The 24,411-nt window shown below is 42.8% G+C and overlaps 1 protein-coding gene across 3 annotated transcripts in view; it reads right to left on the bottom strand.

The window, feature by feature from the left end:
* Positions 1 to 2,959: 2,959 nt before the first annotated feature.
* iqgap2 (IQ motif containing GTPase activating protein 2) overlaps positions 2,960 to 24,411 on the bottom strand; it is a 57,498-nt gene continuing 36,046 nt past the window's right edge. For 2 of the 3 annotated variants that reach the window (XM_020052720.3, XM_020052721.3), the window contains 24 exons: positions 22,775 to 22,801; positions 22,157 to 22,247; positions 21,184 to 21,351; positions 20,791 to 20,936; positions 18,900 to 19,070; positions 18,728 to 18,811; positions 18,544 to 18,615; positions 17,323 to 17,392; positions 16,214 to 16,422; positions 15,982 to 16,122; positions 15,735 to 15,898; positions 14,146 to 14,370; positions 13,914 to 14,054; positions 13,452 to 13,536; positions 12,105 to 12,337; positions 10,100 to 10,232; positions 9,177 to 9,279; positions 8,854 to 8,995; positions 6,886 to 6,973; positions 6,514 to 6,726; positions 6,120 to 6,280; positions 5,345 to 5,485; positions 3,925 to 4,033; positions 2,960 to 3,647 (listed from right to left, as the gene is read on the bottom strand). In XM_020052720.3, the coding sequence (XP_019908279.2) occupies positions 3,534 to 3,647; positions 3,925 to 4,033; positions 5,345 to 5,485; positions 6,120 to 6,280; positions 6,514 to 6,726; positions 6,886 to 6,973; positions 8,854 to 8,995; positions 9,177 to 9,279; positions 10,100 to 10,232; positions 12,105 to 12,337; positions 13,452 to 13,536; positions 13,914 to 14,054; positions 14,146 to 14,370; positions 15,735 to 15,898; positions 15,982 to 16,122; positions 16,214 to 16,422; positions 17,323 to 17,392; positions 18,544 to 18,615; positions 18,728 to 18,811; positions 18,900 to 19,070; positions 20,791 to 20,936; positions 21,184 to 21,351; positions 22,157 to 22,247; positions 22,775 to 22,801 (3,231 nt within the window). In that variant the 3' untranslated portion in view covers positions 2,960 to 3,533. The remainder of the gene's footprint in view (positions 3,648 to 3,924; positions 4,034 to 5,344; positions 5,486 to 6,119; positions 6,281 to 6,513; positions 6,727 to 6,885; positions 6,974 to 8,853; positions 8,996 to 9,176; positions 9,280 to 10,099; positions 10,233 to 12,104; positions 12,338 to 13,451; positions 13,537 to 13,913; positions 14,055 to 14,145; positions 14,371 to 15,734; positions 15,899 to 15,981; positions 16,123 to 16,213; positions 16,423 to 17,322; positions 17,393 to 18,543; positions 18,616 to 18,727; positions 18,812 to 18,899; positions 19,071 to 20,790; positions 20,937 to 21,183; positions 21,352 to 22,156; positions 22,248 to 22,774; positions 22,802 to 24,411) is intronic. The other variant, XM_013136819.3, reaches the window with a different exon arrangement.

Raw genomic sequence — 24,411 nt, 5'->3', positions numbered from 1 at the left:
GTCCCCAGACGTTTGCAGTCTGTTATAAAAAGAAGAGGGGATGCCACACAGTGGTAAACATGGCCTTGTCCCAACTTTTTTGCCATGTAATTTTAAATCAACTTATTTTTCCCTTAAAGAGATACATTTTCTCAGTTTAAACATTTGATATGTCCTCTGTGTTGTATTCTGAATAAAATATTGAAATGTGAAACATCCACATCATTGCATTCTGTTTTTATTTACAATTGTACAGTGTCCCAACTTTTTTGGAATTGGGGTTTGTACACACAATGCATCAGAGCTCAATTTGGAGGTCACAGCAAACGGTCTCAATACAATATACAGTTAGGTCCAGAAACATTTTGACACTGACACAATTATCATAATTTCAACACTGTACACCAACACAATGGATTTGAAATGAAACAACCAAGATGCAATTGCAATGCAGACTTTCATCTTTAATTCAAGGGGTTGAACAAAAATACCATTTGAAATGTTTAGGAATTGCAACCATTTTCATACACAGTCCCCTTATTTCAGGGGCTCAAATGTAATTGGACAGATTAACACATTCACTTTTAATACTTTGTCAAGAATCCGTTGCAGGCAATGACTGCTTAAAGTCCGGAAAGCATGGATATCACCAAACGCTGGGTTTCCTCCTTTGTGATGCTTTGCCAGGTCTTTACTACAACTGTCTTTGGTTTTTGTTAGTTGGTCTTTCTGCCTTAAGTTTTGTCTTCAGCAAGTAAAATGCTTGCTTGATTGGGTTGAGATCAAGCGATTGACTTGGCCATTGCAGAATATCCCACTTTTTTGCCTTAAAAACAATTATTGGGCTGCTTTCGCACTATGGGCCATTGTCCATCCGTAAAGTGAAGCATCGTCCACTCAACTTCGCTGAATTTGGCTGGATATGAGCAGTCAATACACTAGATACTATACACTTCAAAATTCAGCTGCTTTTGTCTTCTGTCACATTATCAATAAACACTAGTTACCCAGTACCATTGGAAGCCATGCATGCCCATGCCATCACACTGCATCCACTCTGTTTTACAGATGTGTGCTTTGGATCATAAGCCGTTCTAAGCCTTCTCCATAATTTTTTCTTCCCATCATTCTGGAACAGATTGATCTTTGTTTTATCTGTCAAAAGAATGCTGTTCCAGAACTGTGCTGGCTTTTTTAGATGTTTTTATCAAGACTAATCTGGCCTTTCTATTCTTGAGGCTTATGAATGGTTTGCACCTTGTGGTGAACCTTCTGTATTTGCTCTTGTAAAGTCTTCTCTTTATGGTACAGTAGACTTGGATAATGACACACCTACCTCCTGGAGAGTGTTCTTCACTTGGAGAAGGGTTTTTCTTTACCACAAAGAGGATCCTACGATCATCCACCACTGTTGTCTTCCATGGACGTCCAGACCTTTTTGTGTTGCAGAGCTCACCAGTGTTCTTTTTTCTCAATGTACCAAACTGTTCATTTGGCCGCTCCTAATGTTCCTGCTATCTCTCTGATATAATAATTTTTTTTGCTGCCTAAGGATGACCTGTTTCACTCGCATTGAGAGCTCCTATGAACGCATGTTGTGGGTTCACAGTAACAGCTTCCAAATATGAATGCCAATTTGGATGTGAATACCCTCTAATTAAAGCTGAGACTTAACATGAAGTCCATATTCATTATTTAACTGTAACATGAACATATTTTGGTGAATAGCCAAAATAAAACCTGTCAGTGTCAAATTATTTCCAGACCTAACATTATATTTGTTTTCGATTTTCAAAAAACCGGCACAAATTTCTAAAAACCTGTTATCTCCTTGTTATTATAGGGTACTGTTTGTAGACTGGGTATTTCATATAAAAAGTCTAGAGAAGGAAGGGTTCTGAATCATTTCTGAAGGCACTGAAGTACCTGAACCACTCTAAACAACTGCAACCCCATTTCCAAAGAAGTTGAGACGCTGCGTAAAATATAAATAAAAACAGAATGCAAAGATGTACAAATCATTTAAAACCTATATTGAATAGAAAATAGAAATACAAAGACAACATATCAAATGCTGAAACTGAGCCATTTTATTGTTTCTTGAAAAATACATGCCCAGTTTGAAATTTATGCCAGCAACACATTTCAAAAAAGTTGGGACAGAGGCAACAAAAAACTGGAAAAGTTGTGTAATGCTAAAAAACTAAACTTGGATAAATCTCTGAACGCAAGAGACAAGGCCGAAAACCACTATTGGATGTCCCTGATCTACGGGCCCTAAGACAGCACAGCATTAAAAACAGATGTGACTGGCACATCTGTGAAAGAATCATAAATGCTGAACAATATATACTATTTTTGGAGCAACATATAACGTATTTTTCAGGGAATTACATGCTTATTTCAGTGGGATAATGCCAAACAACATTCTGTATTACAACAGCACGGCTCTGTAATAAAAGTGTCTGGGTGCTAAACTGGCCTGCCTGCAGTGCAGACCTGTCACCCATTGAAAACCTTTGGCGCAATATGAAATGAAAAATACAACCAAGGAGACCCCAATCTGTTGAGCAACTGAAATCCTAAATCAAGCAAGAATGGGAGAACATTTAAATATCAAAACTACAGCAATTGGTCTCCAGAGTTCCCAAACGCTCACTGTTGTTAGAAGAGGTGATGCACCAGTGTTACACATGCCCCTGTCCCAACTTTTTTTGAAATGTGCTGCTGGCATCAAATTCAAAACAGGCATGTATTTTTCCAAAAACTATGCAATTTCTCAGTTTCAAGATTTTATATGTTGTCTTTGCACTATTTAAATTAAATATAGGGATAAATGACTAACATCATTGCATTCTGTATTGTACACAGTGACCCAACATGTTTGGAAACTGGGTAGTAAAACAAACATCTTTGAATCACAGTTCTGTGTTTGTTTTTACAAAACCAAATACACATTTTATAAATAACTTCACTAAAACACTTGAAATTATTTTACTTTATATGTGACAGATCAATGGCTACAAATCAGTCAAACTCCAGAAAGAACAGTGGTTCAGTATTTGGTTTAAAAAGATGCACAACTTCCCCCAATTTACTAGATTCAAAAGGCACTGGTTAAACTTCTATTCACGGTGGCTGTTACATGGCAAGGAACGTTGCCTCTTAACTGCCACTCTGACCTTAGACGGTAGTGCATTGTACACATCTCATTGCAAACCTACTTTCATTTTTACAAGTGACAACGCTGTGTTTGCCTTACATACAAAATATATATGTCATTACAATATTTTAAAAAATATATTCAATTTACAATTACCCAGTGGAAAACTGAACTACAAACAAATGAAGCAACTGGTATTACATGCCAATACCAGTAACAAACCCAAATCATTTTTAGAAGATTTTTGGTATTAAGTGATCAATCAAATCAGCATGAAACAATCATTCAAAAATAGCTCCTTCAGAAAACATTGTTTTGTTAGAAGGCACACAATCATTTCACACTTATTTCCCATTTCTCTTCTCCCCTCCTTCTTTGGTTTTATAAAGTCTCATTTTCCATAGAACTTTTTATTGAGGAGGAAGATAAGCAAGTTGACGTTGACCTTTGCCTTATCAAACATCTTCATTACCGCAACTCCCTCATACTGCAGCTGGAGAAGGTCCTAGACACAAATGGACACAGTCAAGAGACAAGGAGTGACAGTCAAGAGACAGGGACAGTCAACAATCATACTGCAGACTGGGAATGATGCATCAGAGAGTAAATTACAGTACTAGTGGAGAAGGCCCTGGACTTGTAAATGGTAAGAAAACAGTACATTACAGTGCTAGTGGGGGAGGTCCTGGGACAGGGTTAGACAACAGACAGAGAACCATTGGTCTGTCAGAAGGAGACTTGTGACAGCCATTAGTCGTTATGATTCTAGGAAAAAGCATTACCTGGAAATGGAGTTGGACCTTTTCCATCTCGACTCCCATGAATTTGGCCTTCACCTCGAAGTCTCCAACTTCCTGACTAGGTGAGATGTCAAACATGACATTTTTAAACCTGAGAGAAAATTGAAAAACATCAGACTGAATGAGTTAAATGGAAAGAAAGGATAAAGACACATTCTGGAGAATAACCTGATCTTATCCAGCTGTTTTTAACTGTTCACAGCGACATGACCAGATATTTTTTTTTTTTTGAAATTGCATTGACAAAAAAGGGATTTGTCTTTTAGAAATTGCATTGACAACAAAGGGATTTGTCGTGCTTTTAAATGGTTTCAAAGAGGACAAATGGACAAACTCTCTGTTTCTTCTTTCACATGGCCTGGGCTTACCACAGAGTAGCCCCAAGGGATGACTTGGGCTCTCTTCAGCATCACTTCACTGGAAAAGTCTTATCAAAACAGGAAGGGCAGGAGTGAGTGTTCAGAGAAATGGAGGGGGAGGAAAGATGGATAGAGAAAGTAAAGGAGAGAGCAAAAGTCAGAGATAGAGAATGCAGTGGGTGTCAGTATAGACAATGCCCCTTAATAAGGGTGTTCCTTCCTCGCAGTCTTACTCAGAGCTGACACAGCTTACCCCCGACCTCAGCCTCTTCATTTCCTTTCATTTTGCTCCATTCATTCTTCATTAAAGTTTAACAAGATATTTTGTGCCTGCTGATCAGAAACATACCCATAGCATGATGCGGTAACCCCCATAATTCACTCTAAATGATTGTGTTTTAATGTGTGGGAAAGTCATGGTTTGTGCCGTGAATAACTATGAATTTGGGCCAAAATGCTCTATAACAGTTGGGTCACTAATGCTTTCTGGCAAACTTCAGATGTACTGCTTTTTTGAGTAACAGCTTCTTTCTTGCTACTCTATTAAGGAAAACTAGTGATATGGAGAGCTCTTGAAATGGTTGCCTGTTGAACCACTCCTAGCCACTGCACTCTATATCTCCAACAAGTGATTGTTGGCCTAGCTGTGGCTTCTCCAACATGTCTCCTTGTTTCAGCACTGAGTTTTAAAGGGCACTAGGTGGTTTGCTGCAGCTTCCACTTCCTGGTTATTGATAAGACTGCACCCACAGGGATACCCAAACACTTGGATATTGATTTGTACACTTTTCCTTATACATGCAGCTGTTTATACTTTATCTCTAACTTCTATAGAATGCTCTATGGCTTAATTATTTTCCAGACATTGACATGGATAATCGTTTTCCGTATGCATCCGTTTTGTTGTTAAACAACGCAACCGTCGATACACATGAAGTACAATAACATGGCGGTTTGTTGTAAAACCTTTTCCCGGGTGTAGAGAAGAATACAACACTGATTTCAGAATAGTAACATTATGTCCGCAGCTCTGCTTCACTCACTGGTTGGTCTGCAGACCCTCTATCTCTAGGATAACTCCCTTCTCATGCAGCCGGGCCGCCGTGTACTTTAAAGACTGATGCTTTCCCTTCTTATTGGCCTTCTGTTCTACCTTGTCCAGCTTTATGGACCGCCGTGCATTCCTGTGGACAAAGAAGAACACACACACACACACACACCAAATTTGTTTTACATGGAAAGACACATACCGTCACATTAAATGTCTCTCTGATCACCCTTTAATGACAACAGCAATTCCTGCATTTCAAAACTAGCCTACATGGCCCCATTCAAATCACCTTCATCCACCAATAATAATAACTATTTAATTAAGAAACTGGCACAGTGTCTTGACTGACTCACAACAGAGACAATACAGCTAAAATGTCTGCAACCCACATGCAACATAAAAGTTGTGCAGGCTGTTAGAACATTAAAATATAAAGAATTTAAACAAAAAATTATATTGAATTTGTTTCATGATTTTAAAAATACAATGCAATGCCTTTTATTGTGTTTGACAGAGTTCAAATTAATCCAGTTACAGTAGTTGCATTGTATGAATGAAAAAACTTGGTTAGTCACTGAAAATATATATATATAATTCAAATTTAGTCAATATTAGGAAAAATATTTCTGGCAAGAAATTGTGATAGTTAATTTATGACATCCTGATATACTTTCAAGGCCCTGTATTGTCAATGTAAAGTTCAGATAAAGTCAGATTACAGTCTTATGGTTACTGGGAAAAGATGAGTTTTTGTAGGGGACACTCACTTCCTGTTGAGGTTGTCAAGACAGGTCTTAATATAAGTGTCATAATAGTTGGTCTGGTCCTGATAGAAGGCTGTCTTGGAGTTGAGTGCACTCAGTGTCTGCTGGAGCTTAACCAGTTCTGCCTTCCTTCTTTGTCTGTAGCGTCTCTGGTAACGAATGTCCTGTCAATCACATTTAGAAAGGACATGACTGATTAAAATGGTTTGCTGCGACAAACTCTGAAGGCCATCATGTGTCTTTCACTAAAATGTCCTGACATGAAATGAAAACATTCTGAAACATCCTGATGGTACAAAATGCTTTTGTAGGCTTATGAGATGTTATGGTAACTGAGGTTAGGGCAAGGGGATAGGGAAATCCATTTTTGAATGAAAATAAAAGTTAGTATGTATACCTTTGAGATGTCATTAATAAGGTCCTGGTACTTGTTAGCAGCAGTAACCAGGCCAACCTGCTCCAGGGTACGGAGGTTGCGGAGGATCTTCCTCTTTTTCTGCTCCAGAGGAAGCTGTCTGTCCTCCAAAACGGCCTGGCTGCTCTTCAGTCCCTCTGGGGTCTGGGCGTCCTGCATGGCACGCAACTCCACCAGCTTAGCATGTTCACATTCCTGCATCACAGCACAGCACAAAAACATAAAGGAGAAGTTAGCATGACTCCTTCCCCCTGTGGTATGACACAAAAGGCAATGCATAAAAAATAAACCCCCTTTTTATACAGTGTTAATTTTAGCTAGGCTATGGTGATGGGCTCAAGACAAGGACTTCACCTGGAGGGCAGAAGCCGGGGTCTCCAGGGTATCTGGCAGAGTGTCTCCTGGCTGAACCCTAATCACATCTACTATGAGCTTCTTAGTCCTGAGAAAGACGGAAAAACAAACGGGACATTAGACCACTCAGTATGAAACCTTATATCGAACATTCTTGGCCAACACCAGATGAGTACCAGGCTTGAAAGATTCGTTGCTGTCCCTGTCCAAAGTCCTCCTGGTTGTTTTGCAGCTTGATTTCAGCTGCCACTGTGCTGACACCTCCCCCTCCCCCGTGTTGTCCCTGTCCTTGTCCATCAGGTAATGCTTCCGACCTGGACTAAGTTTAAATAGACTCTGGACTCAGCCCACATGCATTTATTAACTATTACAATTTGTACTCTTAATATGTTCACACGGCACAGCCAGAAGAGGACTGGTCACCCCTCTGAGCCTGGTTCCTCTCTAGGTTTCTTCCTAATATTCAGCCTTCTTAATGAGTTTTCCTAGCAAATGTAATACTACTGTTGTTTGCTCCTTGAGGTTTAAGGCTGGGTGTTTTGTAAAAGCACTTTGTGACAACTGCTGATGTAAAAAGGGCTTTAAAAATACATTGGATTGATTGATTTGATTATGTAACACCGTCAATACGTGCCAGCACAAAACGACTTGGTGTCTGTGTACAATGTGAGTTTTAAAACACTTCTACAATGAACTAAGTAATGTAGATCAAATATTGGCCTCTCCCTCCTGGCGGTTGCACGGTGTACATATTGTTGATTAGGTTGGACAACATCTGGCAGTGGGTGGAGCTCTGGCATCTGCTCTGTCCTCAGGAGAGGAAACATCTGGTTGTGTTCAAACACACAACAGACATGTTACACTGACACTACTTAGTCGCAACTCAGTCACACTTCCTGTTTCCTGCACCAGTGCATGTTAGACTCCAGGACCACAGTCACACTAAATGCCTCTTATAAGGGCAGCCTTTAAAGAACCCTGGAAGAAACTGGTGCACTACAATAGGAAGACTGGGGAGACATTGAGGCGGAGACCACAACGGTAGGCATGACACTCCTAACATGGCCTTTCATCTCCACTACTGGTGGAATGATACTAATTATATGGCCTCCTCATTATTACTGAAGGGATGACTCTCCTAATATCGCCTCATCTTCACTCTGGTGGAATGACGCTAATTATATGGCCTCCTCATTATTACTGAAGGGATGACTCTCCTAATATCGCCTCATCTTCACTCTGGTGGAATGACGCTCCTACCATAGCCTTGCACCCCCATTGCTGGAGGGATGACACTCCTAACACGCGACTCATCTCATCTACTGGAGGTCGGTACCACTCATTCTGGGTATGAGTACATGATAAGTCATGCCTCGATGTATTGGCACGTCACAGGAAACATGGTGTATGCATTAATATCAGAAGAACTCAGGCCTTTCCCTCAAGGAAGGGTAAGAAATTAGCTAAAGTGAGCAGGCCCATTGGCAAGATAACCCTGACCATGTAACCACTTCCTGTCAGGACAGGAAGTGATAATGGAGCAGGCAGGGGCTCACAGAGCTGTCAATGGGCAAAAGTCACTTTGTTTATTTAACATCATAAAACACCATTGAAAGTGTTTTCTCTGGCTCATTACATTTATATTTTAGTATATTTCAGTCATTTAGCCAAATGCTTTGATCCAGAACCACCACAAAACTTTTTTATAGAAGTCAGTGCTAGGAACAAGAGAACGCAATAAACTGAGGAGTCTTGACTGGTCTGAAGAGGAGCTGCCCTCCCACATCATCAAGAAACTAAAGGGAGGCCGAACAAAGAGCTCAGGGAGAAAGGTTTGAGCTTCCCACCGGCTCAGGACAACACATCTCACTGTGCATTCTCTGGGTAGTAGAGCATCGATGGTAAGAAGTCCATAATGGGTAAACCATCTAAGACATGGTGACACCTGGGAGTCATTTAATATCTTACTTCATCATAAGGCCTTTGGTGTCCTTGTCATCGCCGTCTAGCAGCTCAAACTTGCTGGTGAGTGTGAGGGAGATCTCCGTTTTAGCCAGCTGACTCAGGGTGCTCTCCTTGTTGGGATTGGTAGGATCTACAGCCCCTTCACCTGGAGAAAATGTCAAGTGCTTAGCTCTACTTCCAGGCATCCTGACTCATTCTGAGACTGTGGATTCAAAGCTTTACGTGATTTAACCAGAAAAATGATTATCTTACAATGTCCGGTGTTTGTACATTTCTGAGAGGAACTGTGGAGTGTAACAGAAATAGTGTGGGGGTGTGTTTGGTACCCAGCAGTGACTCCACATCAGGTGCGTCACCCAGGTCCTCCAGAAGTTCATGCAGCAGGTCGTTGTGGTCAGGGGAGATGGCCTCCAGATGTTCCAACAGCAGCTAGGACACAACCCAGTTAAGTTATGAGGTAGTCTAAAAATGCAAGGTTACACAAATATCTCCAGGAGACACAGAAAATCATACAATGTCGGTTGCTATATGGGGACTCAAGTTAACTATGCTCTTCCCAATAAGGAATAGAGCTCTGTTCACCTGTAGGATGTAAGTAATAATAACCCACTGCTGTTCAAGAGCTTCCTCCTAGAGAACAGTTTCTTATGGCGGTTTTATGGCACAGGCAGAGGCCTTTTTCTCTTACTGCTAAAAGGAGCCAAGGCCATTGCTCAGCCGACATTCCATTCATCACTGTCCCTGAACACAAGAAACTGGCCTTATAAGTTGGAGACAGAGAGAGTGACAAGTCTTTCATTATATGTGTAAACGATCCCAGTTTACACCAGCTAAGACTCAACCCAGTTAGCACCAGCTTACCACCAAATAAAACACACCATTTTAAGCTAGTTTTGGAGTGAGCTTAATGTACATTTTTAACTCTGTTACATGTGCTCTGTGTGAGATAATGGTTTGAGGTCAGCACTGTTTTTCTAGCATCATCCAGCTCTGCAGTTAAACCAAACTCAGCCATTCCTCCTTCCACCACTAAATGTGGACAGATAAATACCCTCCAATGCTCTCCTTATCTAGTCACCCATCCCTCCCTTTATCTCTTTCTGAATGTCATCCCTCCCTCCCTATTTTGCGGTCATTCATCCCTTCCTTCCTCCGACCCTATCTAGCTGTCATCCATCCCTCCATCCGTCCGTCCAGCTGTCATCCATCCCTCCATCTCCCCATCTAGCTCTCTGTAGCCTGGTCTTACCGAGTGAGTGTTGATGATCTCCTCTATGGAGATGTAGATGACAGGTTTGCTCAGAGTCACCATGTCAGAGTACTCATCTACGTTAAACCTCTCCTCCGGCTCAGGGACGTCACACGCCGCCTGGAAAAACACCCTGCAAGACAGGATCAAAGCATTCAGGCTGACCTCTAAACACACAAGGAACATCACTGGACAAATGGATAACATTAGTATCCATCATCAGCTCATAAAGAATACGATATTTTTATAATATTAAATATTAATAATTATATTGATATTAACGTAAGGGCTTAAAGACAAAACATCCTGGTTACTGTTGTCTGAAATTCAAATTTTTTTTCCAGGAATGATGAGTCAATGTTGTTTAGGAGGGAAGGTAAGAGTCCTCTGGAAAAATAACCCTATGTCCCTTTCGTTGTCTGTCTGTCTCTGAGTGTGTGAGTGTGTGTGTGCGCGCGCGTAGTGTTGAGTTTGAGTGAATACCCCCTACCTCATGTTCCTTGCTGACACTGTAGTTTCACACAAAGACACTTCCTCTTTATCCCAGCTCCCAACCAGCTTCCCCCTGCTCCCATGTCAACAGAACTGTTGTCCTGACCCAAGTGTTAACTGCTATAACCTGCTCTTTTTCTTTGTCATTTCATCCTCTTCTGATTTATGAGAGGGAACATTTCTCTATGCATGGCAGTCCCATGAAAATCTATTTTCATCAGTCTGTGAATGCTACAATGTGGATCTGCAGGGAAATTCAGTAACACAAGGTTTAACACCTCCCTTATTTGAACTGCCAACAGCCCCCAGGGTTTAACAACTGCATAACATTTCTGCAAATAAAATGAACAGAAGTGTCCTTATGAAAAAAGTAAACTGCTACGTTAACCATCACATAAAATGGCAGAAATCTGAATCAAGTGCACCAAAACAGGTTCAAATTACTAGAAAATCTAAAGAGTAACTGGGGAGGGTCCAGCCTTCCATAAAGATTAAAAACTTGGTCTTGTTTGGTCTTAACCACATGGGTGTGTGGCAACGCATCATGCTGAGATCAAAAGACCTATCAGAGGGCCTTAGACAAAGGTTATTGATGCCCATGAGTCTGGGAGCAGATAAAAGTCCAGACCACTGACAATCTACATAGGCTGAATTTGGTTGGACAACCTAAGAGCTGACCGAAAGGTGCTCATTGAAAGCGCTACAGGTCTTTGCCTGCCACAATCGGTGTTGAAGTCAGATGGCAGAAAGACTATACAAACTTGACCCACATGGGAGGTCAGGAAGGAATAACCCTACATGGAGGTGGGGGCATTAACGTTTCAGGGGGCCTGGCTGCCTCAGGGCCTGGCAATACTTGCCATCAAGTGTCAATCATGAATTCCATATTGTACTAGAGAATTTCTGATGAGAATGTGAAGCCATCTGTCAAAAAACCGAACCAAGCATGGATCTTACAATAGGACAAAGACGGAAAACAGACAGGCAAAGATACAACGGAATGGGTCAAAAAGTAGATTTGGAGGGTTATGGAATGGCTGAGTTTAATTTAAATGCTGTTGGAGGACCTGAAGCGGGCCTTGCATGCTAGAAAGCCCTCCAACGTGCCCTCCAATAGAACGGTAAAGAAGAGTCTGCAAAAATACCTCCTAGTTGATTTAAGAGGCTGACAGTGTTACAAGAAAATGTTATATGAAGTTATTTCAGCCAAAGGGGGCATCACCAGCTATTGAAGCTAGAGTTGTACTTTTACAGACCATGAAAATGCTTTTTTGTTGACTTCAAATAATAGATGACTGGAACGTATAATTTTTCAGTGTAATTTGATGAGCATTGAGTTTCAATGCTTCAGATCTTTTCAAGTGTTGCTGTATTGAGGCAAGATTTTATGTATGAATTGGAACTTTGTGAATAAGCACATTGTTTCTCTCTTACCTGGTCTGCAGACAGAAAACTACAACTCCCAACCAAATGTCAACCAAGCGGCTTGAGAAATGAAATGCTTCACTCTCACCTGAACTTCTGGTAGGTCTGGGAGATGTAGTTGTTCATGGGGGTCATGTGGGCATTCTCTCCCTCAAACAGCTTGTTGGCTGCAGCATGCTGCAGCATCTTGGCCACGGAACCCAGGTTACGCCGCTGGTCAGTGTGGAGCTGACCTCCGGCTGACATGTCGATGATGTCAAAGCCGTCGGGAGCCACTATGGCCGGATTCATGTAGCGGTAGTACAGCAGGTTCCCTACAATCTGACAGACACAGTCACAGCGGCACTCAGTTAAATATAGCTTTACAACGAGCTGTCATATCTAATATGCATTGGGACTATGGCTGTTCGTGAACACTACAGGAACTTCATATTACTTTAACAAGACCAGCAACATGCATGGAAGCTATATGAAGGGCAAACAAAATACACTGCTCAACAAAATGAAAGGAAAACGTAAATCACAGACCGCGTCTCAATGAACGGAATATATTAAAGATCAAAATCTTTACTGTACATTGTGAAATTCGTTGGGAACAAAATGAGGTAACAACGGTCAATGGAAACCAAAATCACCAACCGATTGATGGCTGGATTCAAACACACCAAAATCAAAGTAAACATTTGAAATCACAGGCTGTTCCAACTTCCAATTTCATCATAGCAACTCATAATGTGACTCAGTAGTGTGTTTGGGCCCCACAGGCCTTTATGCACTCCCGACAACGTCTGGGCATGCTCCTGATGAGAGGGCAGATGGTGTTCTGGGGGATCTCCTCCCAGACCTGGATCAGGGCATCAGTGAGCTCCCGGACAGTCTGTGGCAACACTTGGAGGCGTCGGATGCACTGATATGTAACATCCCAGAGGTTCTAATTTGGATTCAGGTCTGGGGAACGTGAGGCCCAGTCAATGGCATCAATGCCTTCGTCATCCAGGAACGGCCTACACACTCAGGCCAGGCATTGTCCTGCACCAGGAGGAACCCAGGGACCACTGCACCAATGTAAGGACTGACGATTTCATCCTGGTACCTAACAGGAGTCAGGGTACTGTTGGCTAGCACAGTTTGGTCAGAAACATGCACCCCAGTAGCCCGCTGGAGGTCATTTTGTAGAGCTCTGGCTGCCCTGCCATGCTCTTGAGACTGTACTGGGAGACACAGCAAACCTTCTTGCAATGGCACAAAGAGGAGCTGGACTGCCTGTACAACCTGAATGGGTTGAATCAGCCAGGAAGGATAAGAAGAGAGCAGTTGTCTGTGGCCACCACCTGCAAAACCATTCCATTTTTGGGGGCGTTCTTGCTGTTGCCTCTCCAATGTCCCCTTACATTTTTGAAATGTGTATTTAATGTAATACGTAACGTGTTTATACCTTCAACAACTCATCCTCTGTAGCATCTGGGAACTTTTCATGAAGACAATTCTTCAGGACCTTTGCAATGTATCTCATGCCATAGCTACATGCACAAAACAGGGACAAGGTGTTAAACAAGCATGCACTGCATAGACACAAAACACTTTCAACTGATGGACTAATGACGGAGAGTCATAACAAAATGGTGTATAAAATAATACCATTTCAAAATGGTGTATAAAATAACACCATTGCCCCCCTGTGGAGGGTATTGAGCACTGCAGTGGGACTTCAAAGGTTGTCCAGACAGCAATTATGTAACAGTAAGAAACATGGTTTCTTACTGCCTTGTCTAAGCTTCCATAAACACACCACTGGGACTACTTCCTTGAAGCCCCACCTTAAAAGAACACTTATTTTGCCTGAGACCCCTATGAAGGCAAAAACTAGGATGCTATAACAAAGAATACTCAGACTTACGGGATATTGTCCAATGAAGATACAATAGAGTTAAGCACTTTGTCTGTGGCTATCCGCAGAGATTGACCGGAGGACTCCAGTTTCACACGGACTTCCTCGTGTGACATGGCCTGTTCTGGGGTCACCTCGTAGGGAAGTTTACTGTGGGAATAAAGGACAAGAATTAGGTCAGTAAATGTGTGTGTGTTTGTGTGTTTGTGTGTGTGTGTGTGTGTGTGTGTGTTAGCCCCACCTGGCCTCTCCAGTGCTAGTCTCCAGTTGGTTGACCCAGGCCTTGTACACATCCACAGGGTTAGTGTTGATGCCCAGGCCTTTATCCTCGATGATCTCCTTGACGACAGGTGCCAGCAGCTGTCTCAGCGTGTTGTGACCGCGGGCTCCGCGGTTGAAGCTCACCACCATCTTGATGACGGTAGGGTTCCCGGTAACGATGTCCTGGATCTGGTCCACCTTAGACCTGAGGACGAGTGAGGCTGACATTATACCAGGCAACCGCATTATTCCCATCTCTTCAGGGGCGTTCAGCCAATTTAACAACAAATGATGTACAGGGTTTCAGTGGCAAAGTCACAGCTGGATTAAAATCAGCTTAAAAATCTATCACTTGAGAACTGCTGTCTTTTTGTGATCTCCCTCAGCTTGACAGAACCTGAAGAATTTAGGAAAATAGGGAACATTTTGGCAGCATCATGAGTGTTAAAACTTACCCAGGGAACACACAGATGTAAGAGAGACTAACCCAGGGAACACACAGATGTAAGAGAGACTAACCCAGGGAACACACAGATGTAAGAGAGACTAACCCAGGGAACACACAGATGTAAGAGAGACTAACCCAGGGAACACACAGATGTAAGAGAGACTAACCCAGGGAACACACAGATGTAAGAGAGACTAACCCAGGGAACACACAGATGTAAGAGAGACTAACCCAGGGAACACACAGATGTAAGAGAGACTAACCCAGGGAACATACAGATGTAAGAGAGACTTACCCAGGGAACACACAGATGTAAGAGAGACTAACCCAGGGAACACACAGATGTAAGAGAGACTAACCCAGGGAACACACAGATGTAAGAGAGACTTACCCAGGGAACACACAGATGTAAGAGAGACTTACCCAGGGAACACACAGATGTAAGAGAGACTAACCCAGGGAACACACAGATGTAAGAGAGACTTACCCAGGGAACACACAGATGTAAGAGAGACTTACCCAGGAAACACATTGACATAATCACAGCCAAATATATTTCTAAAATGTATTGACTTGCAGTAAATACTTATCAATAATAAATTATTTAGAATCAATTATCACAATGGATTTTAATCACAGTTTGTAAAGGAACCAAATGTGAAAAGCCCAAGGGGTGTGAATACTTCCATTGTATGATAAAAAAAGGTCAGGCTATTCTGTTACGACAACTAAAGACTATACGCCCTCTGTAATCACATTTATAAAGTTTATTGACATATTTCAGTCTTTTTGTGAGAGTCAACATCCACAGCCGGGAACTATTTGTACCATGGTGAGTGGTGTGGTCGAAAAACCAGAATTGGCGGATGCGCCATCATTGTTTAAATCTTCCCAGTAGATCATATCAGTCAGACTGACAGACTTAACAGTATGTCACCACGCTGAACACAACATAAGAGTGGAAATTTGAGAGGCCTAACATAATTCCCCGACAACAATAAAAACCAAGACCGTTGTCTATGTTGATCTGCAGGAATGGCATTTCATTTTTCCTTCCAGAAATGAACTGTGATCCCAAGATGTGTGTTGGTGCGATTTGGGACACGGAAAGTTCCACTCACTTGATCTCTTCCTCCAGAGCGGTCTTAAAGAGTTTGAGCAGCAGGTACTCCTCTCTCTGGTTGGAGGCATAGTTATACAGGGTGAAGATTACTGTATCCATGAACTTAGTGGACCTGTTCTGGGGCATCTGGAAGATCAGCTTGGCCAGGTACGATGGGTTGGTCTGGAGAGCAGGAGAGAAGACAGGTGTGTGTGTGTGTACGTACAGTGTGTGTGTGTGTTTTTTTGTGTGTGTTTGAAACTGACCTGCAGCAGGTAGAAGAGGTGTTGGTACGCCTCTAGTTTCTTCCTCTTTCCTTTACTCAGGCTCTTGATGCCTTGTTTGTCCCCTGCAGCCAACTCCTCTTTGCTCTTCTTCTTAAGCTTCTTGCTGTGAGACACCACATCCTGAGAAGACATGAAGGCACTGCTCACCTTTCCACTCGTGTTTGAGCATTGTTGGTCAGTGGTGTTAGCTTGGTCTGTAAAAATATGTCACCTGTAGGGTGATCCTGTTTTTAACCAGTAGGCCGATCTTAATGTCCATCAGGTTCAGGTCTTTTTCCATCTGCTGATTGGAACGGATCTTAGTAACCACTTCCTCCCTGAGCCGTGTCACTTCCTGTTCCTCCAGCAGGTCCAGGCTGCTCTGTTCAAGCAGATGTACAAACTTGCGCACCACTGACAGAGGAGGGTCCTGGGCCCCGGCTGAAGGGCAGACACACAGAGAGACAGACCCAAACAGACAGACACACACAGAGAGACAGACCCAAACAGACAGACACACAGACCCAAACAGACAGACACACACAGAGAGACAGACCCAAACAGACAGACACACACAGAGAGACAGACCCAAACAGACAGACACACAGAGAGACAGACCCAAACAGACAGACACACAGAGAGACAGACCCAAACAGACAGACACACAGACCCAAACAGACAGACACACAGACCCAAACAGACAGACACACACAGAGAGACAGACCCAAACAGACAGACACACAGAGAGACAGACCCAAACAGACAGACACACAGACACACAGACCCAAACAGACAGACACACAGACACACAGACCCAAACAGACAGACACACAGACCCAAACAGACAGACACACAGACCCAAACAGACAGACACACACAGAGAGACAGACCCAAACAGACAGAGAGACAGACCCAAACAGACAGACACACAGACCCAAACAGACAGAGAGACAGACCCAAACAGACAGACACACAGACCCAAACAGACAGAGAGACAGACCCAAACAGACAGACACACAGACCCAAACAGACAGACACACAGAGAGACAGACCCAAACAGACAGACACACAGAGAGACAGACCCAAACAGACAGACACACAGAGAGACAGACCCAAACAGACAGACACACAGAGAGACAGACCCAAACAGACAGACACACAGAGAGACAGACCCAAACAGACAGACACACAGAGAGACAGACCCAAACAGACAGAGACACAGAGAGACAGACCCACAGAGAGACAGACCCACAGAGAGACAGATAGACACCTTGCATTAGCATTGCACAGATGGGCAGGTAATTATTTAAAACTGTGTGACGTATTAAATGCTAAACTCACTGAGTGTTCTGTAGTCGTCTCTGGCTTTGTTAGCCTTCAGGAAAGCCTGGATCTTCACTATGTCCTTCTCCTAAAGATACAAACAAAAAGGTTCAGCAAATATCACAGAAGCAATAGTCAAATCATAGAACTATGTGTCATGCACAAATGTTTGTTCAGTTTGTTCGTTGAGAAACACACTCATTACTTCTGAGCAATCCGGTCTGGAATTATGGTTCCATGGATTCTGTCTTGGACTGTGGTGATACCTACCTGCTTAAATATTGTGTACTCACTAGTAATGATGTGTGTGTGTGTGTGTGTGTGTGTATTTTATATATATATACACACACACACAAAATGTAAGTTGATCTGGATAAGAGGGTCTGCTAAATGTCTAAAATGTAAAATATGTCAAATTTTGTGTAGGTACTGCATTGACATATCTCTTTAACATGATATGCAACATGCCCAATGCAAGTTCAAATTCAGCTTCTTCTCAGTCATCTTTGCTGAATGATTGGACCACCCACTGTAAGACAACTGGTTTTGTGTTGGGAGGTCACCCACTTGTCAGGGCACAATTTCGAGTAGAGCAAGCTGCTTTAGTGGGTGCAGATATTTAGGAATGTTCTGCATTTAAAACTGGTTTCTTTTGTGCATCCCATCTTAATGCCGGTTTAGTCTTCAGACGGAAAAGTAGCAACTGAAAAAGCAAACTTTTCCTCTCCTTTAGCTCTCCAAACAAACCTCCACTAATGCTACTTATGAAGTAAGTCATTTTGATTTCTAATTTGAGTTGTTAGATATGAATGATCTGCTCAACACTATGTCATCATATAAAATCAACTGCATTATACTTCAAAGCTTCCACCAGTAAAATGTCCCTATGGTGACCTTTTGCTACAGCCCGTCAACGACCATGAAAACTCTAGATAACAATTGCTGTATTCAAAAGGGTATTTTGCAAAGACGCCGTGGCATATGATGTGAGAAACACCAATTCTACTTATGAGTTAAATTTCAATTTATGGAATGAGTGTTTGTGTATTGTAATGCTATTATTTTTAACTACCAGATAACATTCTAAGTAACAAGAAAATGGATGACCAACAGGTTGAGAAGAAACAGAAAAAAAAAGCCAAAGATTGAAGAGATTCCTGTATAAAACAAGAACAATATCCCACACTACATCTCAATGATGTTAACCCCCATTTGAAATATCAGTGGTGCGTTACTCACGTGGTCTTTGAAATACTGTAGTCTTCGACAGTATTGACGTTTAGCTCTCCACATCTTAACAAATGCCTGAATCTGGACAGGGAGGAACACAACCATGTTACAACCAGCTGTGTGTTTTGTTCGTCTGAATATTGCCACTTCAATTAAATTAATGTTTTCTCGTTCAAATTGAACGAGTTGTTACCTTGACAATTGTCTGCACGTTGCTTGTTAGCACAGACATTCTGTCTTTGTATTCCTTCCTCTGTTTATAGCCTTTCCAGGAAGCCTAGAAACAAAACGTCAAAATAAAGATGTGAACTAGGTCCATTCCCGTGTCTTTGTCTGACCAGCCAGAACATGAGACAGTTTTATACCTGCAGTCGCACCACATGTTGTTCTTGCTGTCGTAGGTAGTCCAGTCTCTGAGTGTGAGCTCTCCTCACCAGGTAACCTCTGACCCTGGCCTGCAGCTGGGTTACCAGGGCCTCATGGGCCAACCACAACTGTTCCCTGTTATACTCAGCTGTCCCATCTCCGACCACACTCTGACCACAGGACAGGAACACATTAAAACTAATCCACTGGATCAATGTATTAACGGATTAATAACATACAGTGGGGAGAACAAGTATTTGATACACTGCCGATTTTTCATGTTTTCCTACTTACAAAGCATGTAGAGGTCTGTTATTGTTATCATAGGTACACTTCAACTGTGAGAGACGGAATCAAAAATCCAGAAAATCACATTGTATGATATTTAAATAATGAATTTGCATTTTATTGCATGACATAAGTATTTGATCACCTACCAACCAGTAAGAATTCCGGCTCTCACAGACCTGTTAGTTTTTCTTTAAGAAGCCCTCCTATTTTCCACTCATTACCTGTATTAACTGCACCCGTTTGAACTCGTTACCTGTATAAAAGACACCTGTCCACACACTCAATCAAACAGACTCCAACCTCTCCACAATGGCCAGGACCTGAGAGCTGTGTAAGGACATCAGGGATAAAATTGTAGACATGCACAAGGCTGGGATGGGCTACAGGACAATAGGCAAACAGCTTGGTGAGAAGGAAACAACTGTTGGTGCAATTATTAGAAAATTGAAGAAGTTCAAGATGATGACGGCCAATCTCCCTTGGGGCTCCATGCAAGATCACACCTTGTGGGGCATCAATGATCATGAGGAAGGTGAGGGATCAGCCCAGAACTACACGGCAGGACCTGGTCAATGACCTGAAGAGAGCTGGGACCACAGTCTCAAAGAAAACCATCAGTAACACACTACGCCATCATGGATTAAAATCCTGCAGCGCACACAAGGTCCCCCTGCTCAAGCCAGCGCATGTCCAGGTCCGTCTGAAGTTTGCAAATGACCATCTGGATGATTCAGAGGAGGAATGGAAGAAGGTCATGTGGTCTGATGAGACAAAAATAGAGCTTTTTGGTCTAAACTCCACTCGCCGTGTTTGGAGGAAGAAGAAGGACGAGTACAACCCCAAGAACACCATCTCAACCGTGAAGCATGGAGGTGGAAACATCATTCTTTGGGGATGCTTTTCTGCAAAGAGGACAGGACGACTGCACCATATTGAGGGGAGGATGGATGGGGCCATGTATCGTGAGATCTTGGCCAACAACCTCCTTCCCTCAGTAAGAGCATTGAAGATTGAAGACAACGACCCGAAACACACAGCCAGGGCAACTAAGGAGTGGCTCCGTAAGAAGCATCTCAAGGTCCTGGAGTGGCCTAGCCAGTCTTCAGACCTGAACCCAATAGAAAATCTTTGGAGGGAGCTGAAAGTCTGTATTGCCCAGCGACTGCCCCGAAACCTGAAGGATCTGGAGGTCTGTATGGAGGAGTGGGCCAAAATCCCTGCTGCAGTGTGTGCAAACCTGGTCAAGAACTACAGGAAACGTATGATCTCTGAAATTGCAAACAAAGATTTCTGTACCAAATATTAAGTTCTGATGTATCAAATACTTATGTCATGCAATAAAATGCAAATTAATTACTTAAAAATCATACAATGTGATGTTCTGGATTTTTGTTTTAGATTCCGTCACTCACAGTTGAAGAGTACCTTTGACAAAGAAATTACAGACTTCTACATGCTTTGTAAGTGGGAAAACCTGCCAAATCGGCAGTGTATCAAACACTTGTTCTCCCCACTGTATGTGGTCTTGTAAAAACGATATTAACAATGTTTTTATACGAATTTAGATAAATAAACGTATTCAACATAAATGACATGCACCTGTATTTCCTCTCTGCTGAGCTGTGTGCTGTTGTGTATGAAGTCCTCAGGTTCCTCCCAGGTCCCCTCTCTGCTCACCAGGTTGTAGTAGTAGTCATAATTGCCCTTGATCAAGTGTTTAACCCACACACTGTCACAGCTGCCTTCTACAGAGGAAACAACACCTGAAAATCAGCCACGGCTGCCTTCTACAGAGGAAACAACACCTGAAAATCAGCCACGGCTGCCTTCTACAGAGGAAACACCTCAATATCATGTGATATATGCCTATGATAAGTGGACTATGAAATATTGTCGTATCAAGCTCCTTAACGTCAATCTGTACGTTGCACTGCATATATTTTGTAAGGGCACGGTTGAACTGGGTAATAAACTGGTTCTAGGCCAGGTTACCAGTGGTAGCGCTGAGACCCTGACGCTGGGCCAGACCAGTCTGGTAGGTGTCTGCACACTCAGCCAGGACCCCTCTTAACCCAGCCAGTGGTGACTGAAGTGCCTGTAGGGTGATCTGGGAGTCCCCGTCTGCAATCTTCCTGTTGATATCCGCCACTGCTCCAGCCACTGCCACAGAAAACACACATTAAAAGTTAGGGCAATTCTCATGATGGTCAATTAGCAGATGCTCTTATCCAGTCATTGGAGTGATGACAACTGAATGGTGACGTGAAGGACAACTACACAATGATTTGTTAATGGGTTGGAGTTTATGGTTGTGAGCATCGGGTGCTTAAAATTTGCCTTCGTTGCTGCTGATCTGAACAAACAACTGGGCAGTAGTCCAGATGGGACAGAACTAGGGCCAGTAGGTCTGTCTGGGTGACTGACGTGTTTTTTACCTCTCTCATCATCGTCTACCATCTACCTCAGGCAACTTCTCTCATCATCTACCTTAGACTACCTCATCGTCGTCTACCTTCTACCTCAGACTACCTCATCATCGTCTACCATCTACCTCAGACTACCTCATCATCGTCTACCATCTACCTCAGGCAACCTCTCTCACCATCTACCTCAGACTACCTCATCATCGTCTACCATCTACCTCAGACTACCTCTCATCATCGTCTACCATCTACCTCAGACTACCTCTCATCATCGTCTACCATCTACCTCAGGCAACCTCTCTCACCATCTACCTCAGACTACCTCATCATCGTCTACCATCTACCTCAGACTACCTCTCATCATCGTCTACCATCTACCTCAGACTACCTCTCATCATCGTCTACCATCTACCTCAGACTACCTCTCATCATCGTCTACCATCTACCTCAGACTACCTCTCTCATGATCTACCATCTACCTCTGACCACCACCCTCCACTCTCCACTTTGAAAATCTAGAATGTTAAATAAATAATAATTACACGAGAGAGCCTCCACTTCATCTTGGTTGGCTGTGTGTATCCCTTCTTGGATCTGGTCCAGCCACAGGACAGCAGACTCATCCCCCGATCTCTGTCACAACACACACACACAGACGACCTGTGTCACAACACACACACACACAGACGACCTGTGTCACAACACACACACACACAGACGACCTGTGTCACAACACACACACACACACACACAGACGACCTGTGTCACAACACACACACAGACGACCTGTGTCACAACACACACACAGACGACCTGTGTCACAACACACACACAGACGACCTGTGTCACAACACACACTTTCAATTTCTGCATTTCAGAATGGTAAACCACACAAACAAATTGACAACACACATACGGCTGTGTCAAATTCTAACTTGGGCCATGCACAAACAATTCCAGGTAAATAGAGGTTGAACAAGAAGTACAGATCTCTAATTAGGATAAAGCCATAACTGAATTCTGTTTTTCTAAGCACTAGCCAAGACAACATGTACGTGCTATTGGTTTATTTAGCCCAACAAACTCAAACCAGGCACAGTTAATTGTCTATGAAGCACATCAGAAGCTAGAAATGAAGGATCTACATGAACAAGGTGTACCATTTCCTCTGTGTCCAGAGAAAAGACCTGAGGGAAAATATAAAAACACCAATTGTTAGACAGTGGCCAAAACCTCCTCAGCTCAGTCCACACCATTCATAAGTGCTCAAACATAAATACCAGGCAGAACAGTAAACCCACACTGAACATTTATGTAGGCTGCCTGACAAACAATTTATTTCCCAGGCTAATTATGGAGGTCTTTGGAGCAGGGAGGTTGTGTCCCCAACTACAAAGGAAGGAAGTCGAGAGAAAACAGGACCCCCCTTGGTTTCTGTCAGGAAGTGGGTCTGCTTTTGGGGGTTTGAATTCCCCACACATAGGACAAACAAATTGGTTCTATTAGAAGCCACAAGATAAATAAATAGTAACAATGTAATGTAAACAGAAAAGTCACTTCATCCTTTAACACAAGTATACAAGGCCGACATAACATGAAGACAATAAAAACTAAGAACAACCATCACAAAAAACTGCAGAATAACCACCAGGAATTCTAGATTAGGCAAAAACAGACTTCAAATATTGTCTAAACAAAATTAAAGGCCAGTTTCGCAGATGCAGATTAAGCCTAGTCTAGGACTAAAAAACAAGTTCAATGGAGTTTTCTATTTTTGACTTTGACTAAAAAAGACTTTCTGTGAAACTGGCCCTAAAAGTTTAGGTACTAACAGGGGTGGAGAAACAAAACCAACAAACAAAAAGAGAAACAAAAATCAAAGGAGCAACACCATGTGATGTGTGTACTAATAAGACCGCCTCCTGCCAGTAAGCTGAATCAGTATACAGGAACTCAGTTTTGAGCCTGGACAGGAATCACACGGGACAAACAACAAGGATCAGTGCCAACAGTGGCTGAGCGGGGACTTTCACTACAGAAACCTGACTGACCATGTGAACCTGCCAACTGATGCTGCTAGTTTATAGCTAGTCTGTAGAATCACTACAGTGATAGTGGTATTACTAATAATGTGGAAGACACAGGAGGGATACATGACCTGTATGCAGTCTGGGATTTTCCTCTGTCTGATGATAGGACGATCTGCCCAGAACAATGGTGAGTCACTTTTCTTTTACACTGATTTCATACCAAATTTGTGTCTTTTTTGTCAAATTAGAGCTGCTTATTGGTCTCTCACTAGTTCCACTCCAACAAGGTGCAGGGCTGGACAAAGTGGTTGCAAGGAAATCATCGCCATAATTGCTGGTTTATCATCACCACACATCTAGCAAATATTTATGAACCGTTTCAAACATCATACATGTTTTGAACAATACTGACCTGTTATTTTTAAGACGTTTCTATGTTACACTGTGTTAAATGGAGAATGGCTGCATATACAGTAGAAAACCTAACCTCAGATTCAATATCTCTGGAAATGGTCTTTCCCCATTTTTCGCCACAAACAGAGAATGTGAACAAGACCAACGTCACCATGAAAGCTGTGTGGGGCCCAAGGACGTTGATTAGCAGAACAGTCCAGAACATGGGCACAGCTGTGTCTGGGCCCCCCAGCCTGGTCCAGATGTCCACGCGGGGCCCTGAGTTGGACGTGAGGCCGGGGGATCCTGCAGCAGCCTACACCACGGGGCTCCTCAGCACACGGCTCATCCCCTCAGCCTACCTCCTGGCCATG

The sequence above is a fragment of the Esox lucius genome, chromosome 13 (assembly GCF_011004845.1).
Source record: "Esox lucius isolate fEsoLuc1 chromosome 13, fEsoLuc1.pri, whole genome shotgun sequence".
Taxonomy (NCBI): domain Eukaryota; kingdom Metazoa; phylum Chordata; class Actinopteri; order Esociformes; family Esocidae; genus Esox; species Esox lucius.
This window is presented reverse-complemented; position numbering and strand designations above follow the sequence as displayed.